This window comes from Falco naumanni, chromosome 4 (genome assembly GCF_017639655.2).
Source record: "Falco naumanni isolate bFalNau1 chromosome 4, bFalNau1.pat, whole genome shotgun sequence".
NCBI classification, from domain to species: domain Eukaryota; kingdom Metazoa; phylum Chordata; class Aves; order Falconiformes; family Falconidae; genus Falco; species Falco naumanni.
In genome coordinates, this window is record NC_054057.1 from 10,079,065 (window position 1) to 10,097,779 (window position 18,715).

General features: G+C 41.6%; 1 protein-coding gene across 2 annotated transcripts in view; it reads left to right on the top strand.

The window, feature by feature from the left end:
* The window catches only part of DPH3 (diphthamide biosynthesis 3), a 19,242-nt gene extending 536 nt beyond the window's left edge, over positions 1-18,706 (top strand). The window contains exon 3 of one of the 2 annotated variants that reach the window (XM_040591053.1): positions 18,199-18,706. In XM_040591053.1, coding sequence (XP_040446987.1) covers positions 18,199-18,333 — 135 coding nt within the window. In that variant the 3' untranslated portion in view covers positions 18,334-18,706. Of the gene's footprint in view, positions 1-325; positions 1,918-18,198 lie in introns of those variants that run through there. The other variant, XM_040591055.1, reaches the window with a different exon arrangement.
* The last annotated feature ends 9 nt before the right edge of the window (positions 18,707-18,715 follow it).

An 18,715-nucleotide genomic window follows, 5' to 3' on the forward strand; every position in this document is an offset into this window, starting at 1 on the left:
TCTTCGGTTTGCCTTATCTCTTGGTTTTCTGGTCTCCTTCTCCTGCCGTGTTTGGGCTTTAAAACATGCCTGCTTGGGTGAGTGTGGGGTGGAACATGGACAGAACAGTCTCAGTGACATTAAGATCTACCTGTGACTCTAGCAGCCCAGTCAGCTAGCCTAGTAGTTTTTCTTATCTAGTAAGCATGTTTGGCTTTCGTGTTTTGGGAGACATTCATACCAGTTATACCCAGGCTAGGAAACGAAATGGTTATCTGATGGTTTTTGAGGGCGAGGAGATCCGAAAATAATGAAAATCAACTAAAAGTCTACTTGCTGTCTTTAGGAGCAGTTCATGCGTGATGAAGTCATTGCAGAACCTTTGACAAACAAGGAATTGATTAAATGCTGATGAATACATCATGAACTGTTGCTGCTTTAGAATAAGAAGGTGTGGGGATGGCAACTGCGGAAAGAGATATGGTCCTTCTCCTCCTGGAAGTGCTCGCTGCTGTGAGATACAAGTGCAATAACTGGCTGCCTTCATGATTTGAATAAGAGGACATAAAACACACGAATGGGTTTTGTTCAAAAGAGTTATACACTTAAAAAAATATGTAAGTTGCCATATGTATTCCAGAAGACTTGAGGATTACGATCTAATTGACAGCAAGTCAATATACAGAAGTGTGCGGAGCTGTCAAATGACAACGTTTATCTATGAGTGGGTTCTTAGCCAATGGAGAAAAGCAGGCTTTGTGTGGGCATATACCAGTGTGAAACGATATAGAGAGCTGAAGTGTTAGGAGACCCAAATTTAGAAGTCCATAGTATGTAATGCTGTACAGAATTACAGTTTTGACACAGTGTGGTCTTGACACAGTGTAGTATCACCTAGGGTGTGGGCTTGTGTGCTTCCATCCCATACTGAATGTGGGGGAAAATAGGAGACCCAGAATTGGCGCTGTTGGTAAATTGTTTTTACTACTGTAAGCACAAAGAATATGCAGTTGTATTTATATCTGCAGTGGAGGCAACACCTGAGTTGGAGCAAATTTGTTTCTTAAATTGCAGCTGCTTTGAAACAGCAGTGGTAGCTGTTAGAAAATGACTGTGTGATATAGCAGTGATATACTTTTGTGGGTGTTGTGTGAAATGAAAGAAAAGGAGCCACATATTTTTTACCCCTGCAAAGCTGGTAATGTGCAAATGGACTTGAAGTGGATTGTAATTTACCTGTCTTTTCTCAACAACTTGGTGATTTGACTGTTGCAGCAAATATAAAATGAGCTGCAGTTCTTTGTGCCATTTGTAGTAGTACATTTGCTGAATTTCTCAGTCTTCCTTTACGAGGTTCTGTCACTTCTTGGATAGGAGATGCACACATTTCACTTAAATGAATTTTTTAGGGTAGAAAAGTTGGAAGAATATATTCCAGAGTACACTGATTCCAAGATAACTACTTGTAGTACAAGCCACTGCATTTAAATATTTATTTTAAATTATGGTAATTGATGTGTTTTAGTAGGATTTGACATCTGTGAAGTTAAATTTGAGGAAAAATACTTGTACAGAATGTATATAGTTACTTTGCTCCAGGCGCTAAAGATAACCAATATTACAGAACTCTTGCGTTTAACTATTTTTGTTCTTACAACGTTCTGTGAATGTTAAAGATGAATATTCTAATTATTTTTAAAAAAAACGGGGGGGGCGGGGCGGGGGGGAGGAACCAAACTGCACCTTTCTGTTATGAGTTTTGGATGCAGTATGCACAACCCAAACTGTTTTCATGTCTAAACCAGAAGGTGGCACTCATGTTAAGTTGATGTCTGTCCTTAAAAAAAAAAAAAAGCAAAAAGCTGTGGTCCTTCGGTTAGCTATATCTTATCAAATATTTATTTTGACTAATGAAATAAAGATATTTAATACACTCCACTGGTGGTTATGGTGGGCCATTGCTTCTTCTGTTCGTGCACCAGCCACAATGATTTTCAGAGGTGTTGAGTTGCTGCTGCTGTGGTAATGATACTGGAATTTCTTCAGGTTAGTTAATAAAAAGTGTGTCAATGTATCAGTAGATGTTATAAAGCAACTTGACAGAAATTCTGTTTAAGCCCCTATTCAAATTTCTACTGCATAAGTGTCTTAAGGATTTTTACACAAGTGTTCTACATAAAACAGTAAGTTTCAAGTGGAACACTAGGGAATGTATACTGTGGTGTGATTATGTGGAAGTAAATTGCCAGGTGTAGCATCTTTAAAGATGAGTAGTTTTTACATTAGTAATTTGACCAGATTTCACTTTATAATCAAGGTAAGGCACTGTCATAAAGACTTTTAAGAAACTTGTGTAATTATTTATACTCCGTATGGTTGCGTTCCTACATGGCTGTAAAGTCTCCTGTCCATTGACTTTCACTTGTCATGTCCCAATACAAACTTTGAAGTGATTCCCTGTAGTGTTCACCACTCAATCTAGAATATAGGTAATGGCTTTTTTAACAGTAAGTTTAGCAAAATTAATTATTTCATTTCATCAGGATTGTCAGTGCTTAAGGTTTTCATAATACACTTATTCTTACCGAGTATGAACAGGATCCAGGTTGTATAATGCAATTTATATGCACATTAAAATTACTTGGTTACATGATATCAAAATTGTAATGAAGTATTTAGATGTGTTAGAAAAGTTTTCTTCACTTAAGGTGTTAACCAAGCATTGGAACAGGCTGCCCAGGGAAGTAATTGTGTTACCATCCGTGGAGGTATTTAAAAGATGAGGTTTGGCCCTTAGGGACATGGTTTAGTGGTAGACTTGGTGGTGCTGGGTTAACAGACTCGATGATCTTAGAGGTCTTTTCCAACCCAAATGATTCTATTATTGGTTAAATTGCTCCTGACTAGTCTCATTAGTCTCACTGCAGTGTCTCGAGGATCTCAAGACAGCAGTTGCTGTCCCCACAAGAAAAGGAGTCAATACATGTATAGATGTTGTGTGTCTCTGTGTTGCTCATTTGGGAATCTGAGAGTTAAAAACTGCTGAGCTGTTGTGTTGCTTTCTCCTCTTCTGCTCGGCAGGGAGGAGTGCTGTAGCAACAGACTTTGTCCTTCATTAAAGCTCAGTGATGCTAAAGCCAAAGAGCTGCCCACTTTTGTGTCTTGTTAACTTGTAAGAGGCTTTTGACTCCAGTGATTGCAGTCAGCTTTTCAGAAGTTCTTCCATATTATAATTCCAAAACACCAGTCAGGGCAATCTGAGCAACCCATCAGAGACGTTGCTCTTCAGGAATTCAGTCACAAGGTTTCTTCGCTGCACCGCAGGCTCTTGCAGAGCATTACTTGTGTATTACATGTTCTTAGAAACCAATGGCTCACTTGTCTTCTGAAAGGGCGATTGTGTAGGATACAAAGAAGTCTTTTGCTTGCTGTTTGTATCTGACAAGCAGCTTGATTGATTGTGGATTTGATTAGGTCCTTGACTCTGCACAGAATCAGTGTGATGAAAACAGCATCATACAAACAGTAATGGGGTAAGTCATACTTGCTACAGGATTAGAGAGGGTGGAACAACTTATGATCAATCTCAGATGTTAAAACTCTGAAATTTCTAACGCTCTTTAATAGGACTAAACTCCTGTATAATGTTGAAAATAAGCAATACACTCTGCCACTATTTTATGGGAAGAAATGGAAGATAATGTGCTCTTCCTTAAAGAGGCTCAGCTTCTCCGAGAGGTTAGATTCTTGTTTGCATTTCAAAAGAACCTTGCTGAGAAGGTCATGTACTTTTGACTCATTGTGCCTGTTTATCAGTGGTGTATGTGATTAGTTTTCAATAGTGGCTCTAGAAGTCAATGACAAAGACCCTGGACCTCCACGAGCTGAGGTCATTAGGCCAGCGATTTCAGCTGTTGCACTTGGAGCTCCATTTGTCTATATGTTGGGGAAGTCATAATGTCCTAGAGGACCCTTATGTAAATAGTTTGTCATTTTTTCACTCCATCGTGATTTTTAATTTTGATTCTTAGCAGCGGTCAAAAAAAAAAAAAAAAGATATCCTTTGCAGAACATCGGTTTAATAAATATCATTACGTAGGTTACCAAGGAGCAGATACTGGTTCATTTCACATAAACTGTCAAAATTTCTGTTAAGGAAGTGAACTGACAACTGTATTGTCACTAAGAAAAGCAGTTTCTGTATATCCCATTTTGTCTCTGCTCTATTCCAGTTTAATGTTCAGATCAGGCTAACTGGTAGGGATAGGTATTTGATACATTGAAAATTTCTTGTAACATTTTTACAAATAGGATTTATCAAGATATTTAGCATAGTGACAAATGTTTGCTGTAATCTTCTCCTAGCACGGTTCCTTGCGGATTGCTTTCTCTGTATTTAGTTAGGACACAGCTTTGATTCTGCTTCATGGTAACTCAAAATGCTAATTTCTTAATGTCTCCATAGTAGCTGTGGCTTGGAGGTGACAGGGAGGATCCTGTGTAACCATGTAGATGCTGGGCTGATCAGCCCTGAAACTGGTCAAACCTTGTGAGTGACAGAGGCAGCAACTGACAGAAGCTGTGCCAAGCTGGAAAACAGCCGTCACAATGTCACCTGTGGTCAGGGGGGAAGCAGGTCAAAAGGGACTAACCCAAAGGGTAAAAGCTTAAGCGACCTGTCATCACTCCTTCTCACCTCTTGCTGTCACCATTTTGATTTGTTTCCGTACCAGGTCACCTCTCCAAAATTCTTGGCAGCTCACCAGTCCAGCACAGGCTGCCTGTCGCGTTGTGGAACATTGCTGCTCTGCCGTTACCCCTGCCACCGAGCACAGCTGGCCGAGAGAAGCGCGGTCTGAAGGCTGGGTGGTGTGTGACGATCAGCAGCAGAGCTGGCCTGCCCGGCCGTGCCATTGCCCAGCTGGGGTGGCAGTCACCGTAGCTACTGTATCTCTGAATGATATCTCTGAAACTACCCAACTGAATGACAAACTGGTGTTTCCTGCGTTAGGTTATGTGCTGTAACACACAAATCTAGCCCTTTAACCAGGTGAAGCAGAAAGTGGGGCTCTCAAAGAGTTCTTTAGAGCTTTACCTGTGTGGATATATATTTTTTTTTTTGAGCCAAAAGCTTGATCACTGTCCAGCAATGTTCTCTGAGGCAGGAACAGCTCTGTGAGCCCTCACTCTTCACTTGCAATGCCCACTCTCCTCCTTGGTGTTCTTTGCCTTTCCTATCCATAGAGAGGAGCTCTGCTGCTATGTGGTGATCTAAGGGGATAATTCAAAATATGTGTGATATTGGTATTGGCAGCTGGGTAATTGAGAAGGAAACTTTTGGGACCCCCAAACAAGTCATTGTTGTGAAACACTTCTGAAGGAAGCAACTAGACTCATGAGTATTACGGTATTACGCCTGCTCTCTTCCTTCTAGTGGAAAAGTAATTTAATTTACATTCATGGGGTAGTAATTAATTCATGAATATTTGCCCCAGATATATATAGTTAACTAAGTATCTTTTCTTTTTTACTCTTCTCCGTATTTTCAGTAGTGTGATTAATACAGCGTAACTTTCAGTGTCCCGTTTTTATCTCAGAGTCACTTCCCTGACAGATTTTCAGTCAGCTCATCGAAGCTGCTGAAATCAAGCTTTCAAAATTTACAAGTTAGGTCCCTGAAGATCCTAAGTTTGTCTTAAAATTGTAGTATTAAAAAAGTATTTTAAACTTACTCTTTTATATTGCAGCTCTTGGGGATCATGTTTTCATCTCGCTACCAAGATGTTCTTTGTTGTTGTGTGGTGGTAATTTTTTATTTCTAAGTCAAAGCTAAGATCCTTGTCATGTTTGGATGCTGAAGCTGTTGCTTTAGGGAAGGATCCAACTGTCACAAGACTCAGGGTAAAATCAACAGGAGCTGGCAATATACTGACCCATAAGTCACTCCTTCGGTGCCCTCTTTGGGCTCTTTCTGCTCCATGACAAATGTTTTTACTTTGGTCTCAGGTGTTGTCCGTCTGGACAAGTCAGGAAACGCCTTTTTGACATGTTCGTTATTTCAAGTAAAAGTCATTCCAGTCCACCAGAACACTAAATAGCTGCAACATTTCTGAGCATGGTCTTTTGCATGTAGTCCTACAGTGTTTACACAAACTACAAGTTTCTAGTATAATCTTAGGAAGAATAATTATTTCACACTTCCTGGGGAAAAAAATTACATTTTTCAAGGGATTTTTTTTTTTAAATACATTTGGAATAGATGCTGCTTAACAGTTCTCATTCCTGCATATCTCTGATCACAGACCTGTTGCCGCTGCTTCCTCTGAAAATTGTGTACTTAAGCAAAGCCAATGCAAACGTCTTCTGGGCTTTATTTTATCTTTCAGAAAATCGTGAGGCTGGTGAGCTCCAGCGGAGCTTTGTGTGCTGCAGCATAAATTTATCATTTTGTATCTCTCCATAACAAAGATTAGGACTGATTTTGTAGCTTGTGGCAGATTTTAAGATTAATGTTTCAGTTAATGCTACCTTTTCTCTCATTATGGTAGAATACCTTTGACTTCTTCTGTTACGCAGAGGCTTCTGTGACCCCCAGTGCACTGCACAGGTGTTACCACGTTGGTGGATTCTGGTGTACATCCCTTACCTTGATAAGGAGAACCAGACTTTAAATATAGATATGAAAACAGTCTGGAGGCAGAGATACAAGCAAGCTATCTGTCACAGTGCCATTTCAGAGCCAGTAAACACAGTTTCTGTGCTAGAGGCTGAGATGAACTATGGCAGCAAAACGGGTAAGTGCATCAGAGCAGAACTGGCTGTCGCAGGGCAGACGAAGGGTCTCCTTGGTCCCCTGCCATCCCCAGCACTGCTCTGCAGCTAATGAAGAGTCTTGACTAGAGCATCCATGTGGGGACACTTCCCTAGAACACCCTCCCACACAATTTATAAATCATGGACCCCTTGAGGCTGATGCATTTGTGTTTAATAGCTTAAATAAATACGTATTTCCATGAATTTTTCTAATAATTTTTGAATAAGCACAACTTAAAATCCACTGCGTCGCATGGAAAGGAATTACACAATTTAAGTATGCTCTGTGAAGAGAGATTTTGTTTGTTTTGAACGCATTGCTCCCTAATTCTTTTGAAGGCACTTTTTGGATTGGAAGAGTTTCCTGCTCTCTCCTCTCTATCCTACTAGTGACTATTATGATTTTTTTTCTTATCTTCTCTCAGTTATTTCTTCTTCCAGTCTGTAAAGTCCTTGTCTAGTCAGCCACTCTCCACACAGGAGCTGCTCCACACCTGTGATTATCTCCGCTGCCCTCACTGAACCTTGCTTTGCTCTCCTGCACCATTTTTGAGAGGAAGAGAGATCAGAACTGTTATAGACATGGGTGCATCATGAATACATTGGCATAATGGTATTTGTTCTCTGTTCTGCTATTTTTCAAATAGTCTTAACATCTGACATGATGCTTTTTGACACTTGCTGAGCACTAGGCTGATATTATCTTAGAGCTAATTACGGGAAAAACCTTTTAGAATCCAAGCCTCAGAATAACCATGTCTTTCTTCTGTGTACCTACCTAGGGTCACAGCCTAGGTGTCTTTTAGAAAACGAGGTGGTCTGAGTCTGGTATTATCAGCTTCTGCTGGTTCTTCTGCTGGTTCCTCCTGGAAGTCGTTCTACCAGCCTTCTAATGGCAGCTGATGGTGTGCAAGCTCCATGCATTGTGATAAGGCTGTCCCAGATTAATGAATGCTCCTCTCCTCCTATCATTTAAGTGGCTTAATTTGTTATTTTCCTTCCGTGTCCTTTTTGATTAGCCATATTGCACTTCTTACATGGCTTTATCTCTTTCTTCAAAGCTGCATCTGTGTGCCTCTTGTATTTCCTTGTTGTTGCGACAGCGACTTTCCTTATGGGTATCTGAGTTTTCCGGGCAGTAAAGCATTTTACTGGAGTTAGTGAAGTGTTGCAATGTGACATTTCTTTTAAATTTGAATGCACTATATTTACTTTTCTAAAAGGTGTGTGAATACTGCCCAAGATGCACATATAATAGTGCCCTTTTTGAAAGGGCAAAGATTTTTTTTTTCCCATTTAAATCTACTATTTCCTTATAACTTTATTTTCTAATACTGGCCAACAGGTGGGTGGTTGGGTGTTACCCCAAGTAAATCATGAGTGATGAATGTGATAGAGCGAAGAATTCTTGCTTTTCCTTTTGAAGAAGGGGTTAATTGTAACTGATGGTCTCCTGTTGCAGGACTACTCAAGATAAAGCTATTTCTTGGGAGAATACCCTTAGGAAGTTAGTGACCTAGAATGAGCTTGGCACAGAATTGCCTTTTAGCTTTAACTGTGGTATTTGCTGCTGCTGCTGCATCTCCAGACACAAATGGGTTTTGACATGCTTTGCAAACAGCCCGGGGTCACAGCCTACGAGCTCTCCCTGGGCAAGTAAAAGCTGTGGAGTCAGGAACTTGATCTGGTTCTTGTGGAGACAAACAGCAAAGTTCCCAAACCCTGGGATGGTGCACAGTGGGACGCAGATGGGCAAATGCAACCCCTCATTGTAGGATGGTGAGAAGGACATGGCAGGCAGCAAAATGTGCTCCCTGCCAGGGATGGTTCATGAAGTTCAAGCGCTGCTTTGAACTGGAACCAAGACTATTTTTCATATCCCTTGACATAAGGCCCAGGGGAGAGCAGGTGACGGCACACCAACCCGGCATCCTGCCTTGGGCATCAAAATATGTTTCTGTGGCCCCTATACCTCCGCAAGCTGCTTGGCAATGTAGAGACGTGATTTTGCTGTGGAAGCAAGGGTGCGTGGGAGGGAGGGCTGGTTCCGACGCCTTTCCTATGCGGCTTTCCTCTGTACGCACACTGGGAGCGCGTGGGAGCGCGTCAGCCTGGTGGGATGCGGTCGTACAGGGTCTACCTCCTGTTGCTTATGGCAGGAAGGATTTTCTTCCCGCACCGGCTGTTTGTTCAGGCACTAATCTCAGAATTTGTTTCTTGCCCAGTCAACCTAGCAAGTAACCTAGCGGTTAGGGCTGCACGGTTATGCCCTGTGCGTACAGCAAGGGAGGGATGATGTATAGAACTGAAAAAACTTTATCTGGTCCTGACAAAACACTCTGATCCTTACAAATCCTTTTTTATTTTTTTTCTCGATAGTTTTTTTCAAGTCTGGGATTTTCATAACTGAAGGAGAATTCAAATAAATCAGCAACCAGAGAAAACGCCAAACAACTGCAAACTTTCTTGGTGTTTTAAACTAATGGACCCCCCTTCTCAAGATATTACGTCTAACAGGATTTGATCGTGCTTCCTTAGCCAGAGAATTTCTGTCAGTACCTCTGCCAAACGCACAGTCTCATGGAGGGAGGATTTGATAGTGATCCAGGTTAAGCCAGCCTCTTCATTCAGAGACAGTGACTGCCAGCCCCACACAGACTGCAGCGGGGCCACCCAAATGTCGAGTTTCCATTGAGGAAGGCCAAGTTCCCCATACTCTTTTTATTTTTACAATTGTAGCGGGGCCATGTCCTTGGTTTCTTTCCATGCCAAACAAAGCGTCTGCACATTTTGTCTAGTTTGTTTTTCTACAGTTGAGGCATTTATACCAGGAGCACCTGCAAAAATAGAGGTCTGAAGAAAGAGATTAGTTTCTGACAGGTTAATCAACCTGAGGAATAAGAAATTATTGTGCTAGATCTGTAAATGCATTTGCAGGTTGCCTTGCAGGGGCAGCTTGTGAAGATTAAACTGGCCGGGGATACTCGGCTCTAGGCACCGTGTGCCCTGTAAGACACGGTTAATATAAAATGCTGCAAGGCAGATCCTGCCATCCGGCACAGCTGCGTAAACCTGGAGTAACTCGGGCTGCTTGGGGGATGTTACTGTGGATCCACTTCACCCAAACAGAAGGGCAGAATTTAAATGAATTACCCATGAACAGAGAATAAAGAACGTGTGCAGTAAATAATAGATTTCTGCCCTTCGTGACACTCTCTCATAAATATTTCAGACTCAGTCTGATTGCTGCTTCTCTGTGTCAGCCAGAGACCAGACCAGGCAAGTGCATTTCGGTGTTCTGGTCTGGTCTTCATGTCTGAGGCTGTTACAGCTCGGGCTGAGGCAGAACCGCAGAGAAAACCTTGATTTCTAAGCGTCTGTCCTCACCAGAGCTCTACTTGAAGTGCCACAGTGCATGTTCTGTGACTGCTCTTGGTCAGACAGAGCTCCTGTTTTCTTTATTTTTTTATCTCTTGCTGAACTGAAAAATAGGGAGGACAGAGGGGAAGCAATTTTAAATTCATAAAAATCAGATTGTTCCAAAAGTGTCAGTTGAAGCATTTCACCATTTATGATTGATTTCATTCTGCAGAACTCAATGTAACATATCACTGTATTTCTCACGCTGCACAGTCCCTCCATGCCGGCTGGCACTTGACACCAATCTGTGAGGAGTTTTGGTTCCTCCAAAATTTAATTTTTCAGGGGACTTTACTCAGTGAGTAATGAGTCTGATTTTTTTTTTTTTTCTACATCACTGCTGGATTCTTTTTATTCACTTATTTTGTTCAGCAGCTATACAGTCTCTATTACAATACCCTCCAGATGCCTCTATTGCCATAACTTGCTCCATGAGGTCAGGCTGTTGGCCCCACCATCAGATGCACCCCAACACATGCCTACTGTGTTACACACACTCTTGATGCTCCTGACTAGTTGTGCAACACTAACTGAAGAGCAAAATGCCTTAGTGAGATTTGAAGAGCTACATCCATGCCTGGAGGCATAATGACTGTTAGGAAGCATCCTTTTCGGAAAATCTGCAACTACTCAGTTTTAATATTCTACGTTCTTACTGAGTTGACTGTCGTATTTTAAACCTGTCAAATGTGTTTTATCAATATAAAATACTGTTTACTTTTGCTCATTCTTGCACTATCCAGATCTTCACCCTTTCAGATCTTTCCAGTATTTTCCCCCAGATGTAGCATATTGTAACTCATTGCTCGTGACTGCCAAAAAATAACAATTCCAAGACTGTCCATAGTTCACAGTATAGTTCTTTTGCTGGTGGAAATTCCATCTTTTTTTTCATTATAGCTAGTCCAGCAGAAAGCAACCAGAAAGCTAAGTGAGCTGAGCCTCTTGAACAGGGCAGGGAGGAAACCTCAAGTGTGTATTGCTGACATGTTCAGCCTATAAAAGAGAAATCTTGGTCTCCGTAGAACAAATGGCCACCTGCATATTCTCAGAGCTTGAGAAATAACCTCCTCCGTCCTGCCACTTCTCTTGCTGTTACTTGTTCTCCTGTGTTCTGCATTATGATACTCTATTGCCAAAAACAGAGAAAAAGGGTTTGTCTCTACTATGTTCTTGCTGGATGTAGACTTTATCCAGATCTAGGGGTTTTATTCATTTTACTATTTATCTTGCAGATGTGTTTTAAACATTTTCAGTAATACAGTTGCACTGATGAGACCTAGCATCGGAGCAGGTATAACTTGCTCTCGCCCTTTTTGCAGCTTCATATTCTCCTCTGTTCAGAAGAAGAAATCACTGGCCTGGCAGAACTAGACCCACACAAGGTGGGCGATTTAATGGCACTGCCATGGCTGGAATAATCCAGTTAAGGGCTGCAGACAATAACCAACAGTTTTTTGTTGTCAAGGGTCCAAATGAGGATTATCTGGAGGGACAGAATTTCATGGTCTGCAGTACATTTCTGATGTTCATCAATGGGGCCAAGGGTATTCCCATTGAGACACTGAAAATCAGGGGTTGAACCTGTCATCCACAGAGTCACCTTGAAAGCCCATAATGAAATATCAATAATTGAGGATAGCTGTTTGCTAAAAGGATTACTGACAGGCATAAAATAACAATCACCAGTAGCTATAAATATATTTTATGTCTTGGATATTTTCCTGGCAGACTTTAGTCTTTCATTGAGTTATGCAGTAGCAGCCCTGGATTTGGACAACTTGTGCTCAAAAGAATAGTAGGATGTTTTTTGGGGTGCGAGAGGGGAGAAAGGACAGCTTTTTTTTGAATCAGTGTATCATGATTTTCCTTTGTTAGCACAAAAGCATACTTCCCTCCACAAACGGCGAGGTCCATTTCAGTTTATTCTTTTGCGGTATCCTGTATAAGGAAGAAGAAGATGAGATAACTCTTCTGGAGAAAATCCAGGATGTTAATTAAAGAAATGGCGTTTTGACATTCATTCCTTACTGGCTAGAGCCCATGGCTATACTGGTATTTCACATCTTGCTTTCATGTTCAGAGCTTTTCAAGATGATCTTCTCCACAATGCCTTTTTTTTTTTTTTTTTTTTTTTTTTTCCACTAGAGGTCTAAAAATATGAGGAAAGGAGGCACAGTGTACCCATGTATTTGACACTACAGCATTCTCACAAGGTGGACCGGAGCATCAGGTCACTGAAAGCCCCAGTGGGTTGGCTGACAGCGTGGGTTAGCGCGAGGCAGAGCAGAGGAACAGCATCTGATTGCTGGAGCCGAAAAATTAGCTTTGCCTCTGATCCAGAGTGACTTTCATGCGTTACTGCCACATCCCACAGGAGCGACAGGTAGGCTTTACTTCCACTTGGGTGATGCTCAGGTGATGTGTCATGCCGCCTGAGATAGAGCGGGGTGGTTGAGCTGTGGAGGAAGGCTCTGGGGCTGGTTGGATCTACCTGGCAAGTGAAATGCTGGGGGAAACCAGGAGTGGATCAAATGCTAAGATGTTAAAGAGCAGCGCAGCTACCACCAGCTTAAACAGCTCGAAGGACTTGGTCCTGGGTCCTTAATCCACAGCCTCCTGCTTTGTCCCTTCCCTGCCAGGGCTTGCCTTTGTAGGCAGGGAGGGATGAAAATCACCACAGGTGCTGAGGGGAGCAAAGAGAGAGCAAATGGCCTGAATGCACAAAAATTTAGAGAAAAGCTTTCCCTGCCAGGCGTGCCATTAGGAGCCAGTACTTGCAATATAAACCTGAGGCTGCTGTTATTGTTGTAGTCCTGTTGGGTTGTTCTGCAGTGCTCCAATGCTGTAAAAAGAAATGGATGGGTGTACTCGGGAACTGAAATTCAGCTTTTCCCATTTGCCACATTTCTCTGTTCTTTCCCTCTGTTAAAAATCGAATATTGATCTTCCTCATTCTGCTGAGTCTGTAGTCTTTTCTATCATGTAATGGCTATAAACGTGTTCACTTAGAGCTGGCAACGAAAATTCCAGCAAAAACAGTTTTTTATCAAAATTTGCCAGCTTGTTGAAAGCCAGACATCCCAGAGGAAAATGTTCTGTCTTATGAAGGGGTGACAAGGAAGTGGAGCCTTGGCCTGGGGACTCCTCTCATCGTGCCTGGGGGGGAGCGTCCCAACTCTGTTTCAGAGAGTAAAGGAAACACTGCGTTCTGTTCCACACTGAAACCAAACCAAACTCAGAAACCCTGGAAATTCTGCAAAATGGAATTACCACTCTCTGCCAAGCCTGAGCATCATGTTACAACGTCTGATGTTGAATGAAAATGTAGGAAAAGCTGTATCTTTCAGAAAAGATGGACATTTTCTTGTACTTGGCAAATTACGGTCTCGTTGTACTTATTTTGCTTATCAAGTTATTTTTCAGTGTCAAGACCTGTTTTGTTTCACCCTTCCCTTCACCACTGATTTGAGTTGTTCTTGGCACTAGGGAATCTTAAGAGTGCTGTCACGAGCAGGAACTGGAGCCGAAACCACTCATTGTTTATGTAAAACTAAAAGTTATTTCCTTAACATCAGCATCAGGCTCCTTTCCTGGGGTTGTACGTGTGCAGATCTACGGAGACACCACTGACTGACCTCAGTTTGTTACACTGGGAAATTATTGTTTCCTTTGCTTCTGCAAATAAAGGAATCGACAGCAAACTGCCCGAAGAGGCGACTCTCGCCGTGGTCTGGGAGCTGGTGATCCACCTGGGCTGGTGATCCATCGGCTGAGCTGCATGAACTCAGGAAGCATTCGTTGCTTGGTCACACCAAGTGGCCTCCCAGGCTATGTGATTTGTTGACTGGTTTGTAAGTGAAAGCAGCTCTTGGCACCACAGATGATGAGTTTCGATGGGTATGACACGTACACAAATTAGATAAGACACAAAAAGCCAGTGTTTTAGATGGGCAACTAGGCCAATGAGAATTTTACTGCAAGGCTTATTTTTAATTGACGTGATGAGTTTTATGCATCTGGCCACTTGAAATATTCAGATTTTGAAATTGTCTCTTTGTTCACGGCTCGGCTCTTGATTTCAAAGCAGGCAAAGCAGGCGGTGTGTGCTAATAAAAGGGAAAGAAAAAGGAGAAGACAGTAATGCAATGAAGTATCTTCTCTGTAGGACTGTTTCACGTTAAACATTTTGGTTTGGCTACAGCTTTTGACCACGTTCGGTTTGTTCAGTAATCCCAAACCATGTGTATAAACAGTGATTGACAGAATACACCGTGTTTGAAGCAGCCTCCCAACGGCTTGTACTCGGATATAAGTATCTGATGTTCTAAATCTTGAGAGATGAACTCCTGATGCATCAAAGCACAGCTGATTTTCTTTCAGATCTGCGATTAAATTTTTCGTGTAAATGTCACATTAAGTGATGAAAAAGAGACTGTAAAGAAAAACAGTTTTCACCTAATAGGATATTCAGATGTTAAGAAAAAATACTGTGAAAAACATAATACTAAAGGATGTAATCATTTAAAGCTCCTTTATGCCTATAACAATATAAGTGACATCATTAGATTGTTTTTATAAGTCTGTAAGACTGAGAGGCTAATAAATATATGGCAAAGAATGGAGATTTGTGTTAGCAATCTTTTGAATAACTGCCCAAAATAGTTTAGACGATTTAACATATATTTGGTATTTTTATATGGTTTTAAAAATTTATATGTTTTTAAAAATGGATTATTTTCACCATCTTTTCAATTTGTGACACAAATTTACTGTTACTGTATGTAAGTATCATGATAGTATTACCAAAGGTCACGGACTTTAAGAAAGGTCATTGTGTAGCTACTTAGAAACTGAATAATGTATTCAGCCTTTAGGCTGCTCTGTATGTAACTTAGGTCCAAACTAAAAGGAACAACCTTGCCAACAATCCCGACACCTATCTGTTCTGTATCATGAAAATCCTGCTGTAACTTTCTAGCCTACTCAGCAGAAAGACTCAGAAGATTTATCATTAATATTAGAATTAACATCTTCACAATGTTACGGAGACTTTTCTGGATTTTTAAATTCTTATTCCACTGGGACCAGATTGTGCTGTAACACAGCATCCTACACAGTGGGGTCTCTCAGTTTGTGAACAAAGAAGCTCTCCTGAAAAAAAATGTGCTGTTGGATGTAAGCTTATTTGAGGAGACTGCATATGGTAGCAAGGGAGTTTGTTCTTGACTGTCATCCCTGTGCCTAAAGCCAGATCTGGAAGGAATTGGATGAGCTGGGCACGGGGGTTGGGCTCCTGGAAGAGATTTTAGCTTGGGTACCCTTAGGATGACGTTCCTCCCACCTAACTCCAGTTCAAAAGCTACACATGCCATCTAAATTAATCATTAAGGCTCCCTCTCTAATCAGTAGAGAAAGCAAGCACTTCTAGATAGTGATTCACCCACCTTGTTTAAATACTTGTCTTTGAAAAGAAAGCTAAGTGTTCTCTGCTGTAGAGAACAGTAGAAGCAGCCTAGACAACTAGCTTAGCTGTGACTGTTCAGGTGGCTGCAGTTAACAGAGGTGAATCCCATCCCATGTGTCTAATACATAATACCGCCCAAGTGGAACAGCTATTTTACGAAAACACCCGCCACCTGCAGTTAGGAAGACAGCACCAACGCTATGCCTGCTACCCCAAATCTTGTAGCCAGATTGTTTTTCTTGGACATCCTTGCAAGCCACCTGGTGAAGAAAGAGCCGTGAGCTGTCTGACGGGTGTGCCAGAGCTCGTGCTTTCCAGGGATCTGCTGCGGTAGTCCCTATTCAGAACTGTCCACTGAAAGCGACAGAAATGATGGCAAAGGACTATAAAATCGCAGAATCATAGCAGCATTTAGGTCGGCGAAGACCTTGCAGATCACATCCCCTCTAGGATGCTGGTGGAGGCAGACTCCTCCTGCATGTTTCTGTAAGATGGTTACGTGACAGCTGGAGGAAGGGATGGCCACTGGGAGGCTTTCTGACAGCGTTCTTGGCAGACCAGCCATTCTGCAGCATGAGGCAAAAGAAGCATTAGCCAATCGTATCATAACGACGAGAAATAAAAATACAACATTTCACTGTGCGCTGCTGTACTTTATTCAGGGCAGAAGTGTGCAGTTTGCATAGCTTAAAAACATGAGCCAAGAAGAAGTTACCGATATTTGCAAAATGCTCCTTTTTCACTCTCTTCCAAGACATTTGTAATTTGAATAAAACTGCTGGAGATGAAGATACAAAGGCAGAACCTGAAAGCTCTTGCTCACATCACCTTCCAGCTGTTACGAACATCTAGGTTGCCTTGGTTGCCTCAGTATAGCCCCACTCCTTCCCAGGGAAATCTGCACTGGGATTATCGCATTTTAGTAAGCAGGCGGTATTGCAGCTCAAGCAACGACCTGGAGGCATTTACATGTGGACTGAGAGATACCCCGAGCATTTCTGTGCTAAAGGATTTAGCATAAGGGTTGCTCTAACCTTCCCCCCGTTCAAACTCCACGTTAACACACGCAGAAAGATGCTGCCGGTCTGTTTCTCTGCACTAGTGACGCTACCTCACCTAATAGAACGAGCCCCAAACTACGGCCAATACCAACTGTACCAGCTGGGGCGAGGTTTAAACCTCAGATGAGCGTTTCAAGCCTGTATGTTCTTCCATTTCCAGTTCCCTGGAAGAGGAATAAACCAGGCGATTTAGTAAGGGTCGCCAACTGAAAGGTGACCTGCTCATGAGTCTGAACTTTCAGCTCAGTTTCATGGGTGGGTTTGGCTCAAAGCGTTTATTATATCTGGATTGCCAAACCCAAAGAAACAGGTGGCAGTAGACCAGGAGATGTTGACTTGCGTGGTGCTGGAATTCCTTTGCTCTTGCCCGAGGCTCTGCTTCAGCTGCCTTCAAAGTTAAAACTGCTGCTCCGTCCTTGCCTGAAACATTTTGTCGTACGTTTCTGTCCTGGCAATGGGAATTAGAGGAACCTGAAACGTTGTCCCTATCTAAACACAGAGCTAAAAGTAATCCCGTATTTTGTGATGCTCAAAGCGTCGCTGTCTGCTAGTGTTGTGTGAAAGTTGAGCAAAAATTAGGAAAACACACTAGCACCCTTAGCAGCGCCCCTCTGTTGAGCCCCTGTACAGCCTACACGAGGAGAAAGGTCTAGCTGATGGATCCTAACCACAGGGGCAAAGCGTAAATGACCACACTGGCAGAACCAACCAACCCATTGAAAAGACATACAGGAAGGAACCTAGGAAAAACAGGGAACAGATATTTTCCCTTTGGTTTGTGGGTTTGGGTTTTTTTGTTTGTTTGGTTGGGGGTTTTTTGTGTAATAACATGTTTATATTAGACAGGAGTGTGCTCCATGGTGCAGCCCACAATCTGTGTCCCCTGGCTGTCCCTGTATGAAGACCTAGACCACACCGTAGCTCCCTTCTGGCCTGTGCTCTGGAGTTTAATTCCCTTGGAAACCAAACACACATTTACACTGTTACTAAAAGCAACAAGTATAGTAACAATTATTTTTTGAATGGTACTGAACCATATATTTTCATTTTATTGTTGGGAGAGGTATTGCATAACATATTTTTCTATTGTACATATATCTACCGCACACCTTCTTTTCCAGGTTTTTGTCATTATGTTAAAAAGCAGTATAAGATGAGGATGTCCACATCTCTTAATTTTAATTCCAAACATTTCCTCTCTAAACCAAAAATATTTGCATTCTTCTTTGTGATAAATCCCACTTGTGATCAATTATCATATTTGTATACACATTTTTTTAACATTAAGCTAAATGCTGAAGGAATTACATTCCCAGTGTGGAGTCCAAAATATAATAAATAATACATAATTAAAAAATCTGGCATACTCGTAATTTAAAAGAAAGGAATCACATGTTGTTAAAACAGCATTTCGTTCAGCTTTTATGCAATTTTAGAAATTCTCTTTTCTCACCCTAGATTTGGGCCATGATCAGGGATCACTTGGTGTTCTGGAAGAAGCTGCTACCATCCTTTCAGGTGAAAGTTGAAGCATTTTTAAGAATGTCACAAGAAATTTTAAATGACACAGCAGCAAATGGTATTAAATTCTGATGCTATCAAGGAAAGAGTAAGTAGCAATTAGGGTGACTGGAGTGATGTCTGAACATGGTGTGGAATCTGTGGCACTCAAAGCCCACTGGGAAATGTTTTGGACAACGCAACACAGGATGCTGTTCACGTCTTCTGTTGTAACCAATATTATATGCTTGAAACCAATGTATGACTTATCAAGAACAGGTGACTGGAAGGCTCTGGGCAGAATATTCTGTTATTTCTTCCTTTCTCTAAAGTCCAAACAATGTGCTGTACATTTTAAAAAAAGCAACAAACCAACCTTTCTGTCTCTTGAAAAAAATCTCAAAACCAAGTTAATTTTCATGAATTACGCCCTTCCCCTTTAATAAATACATATGGTTATGACTGATTTATACTG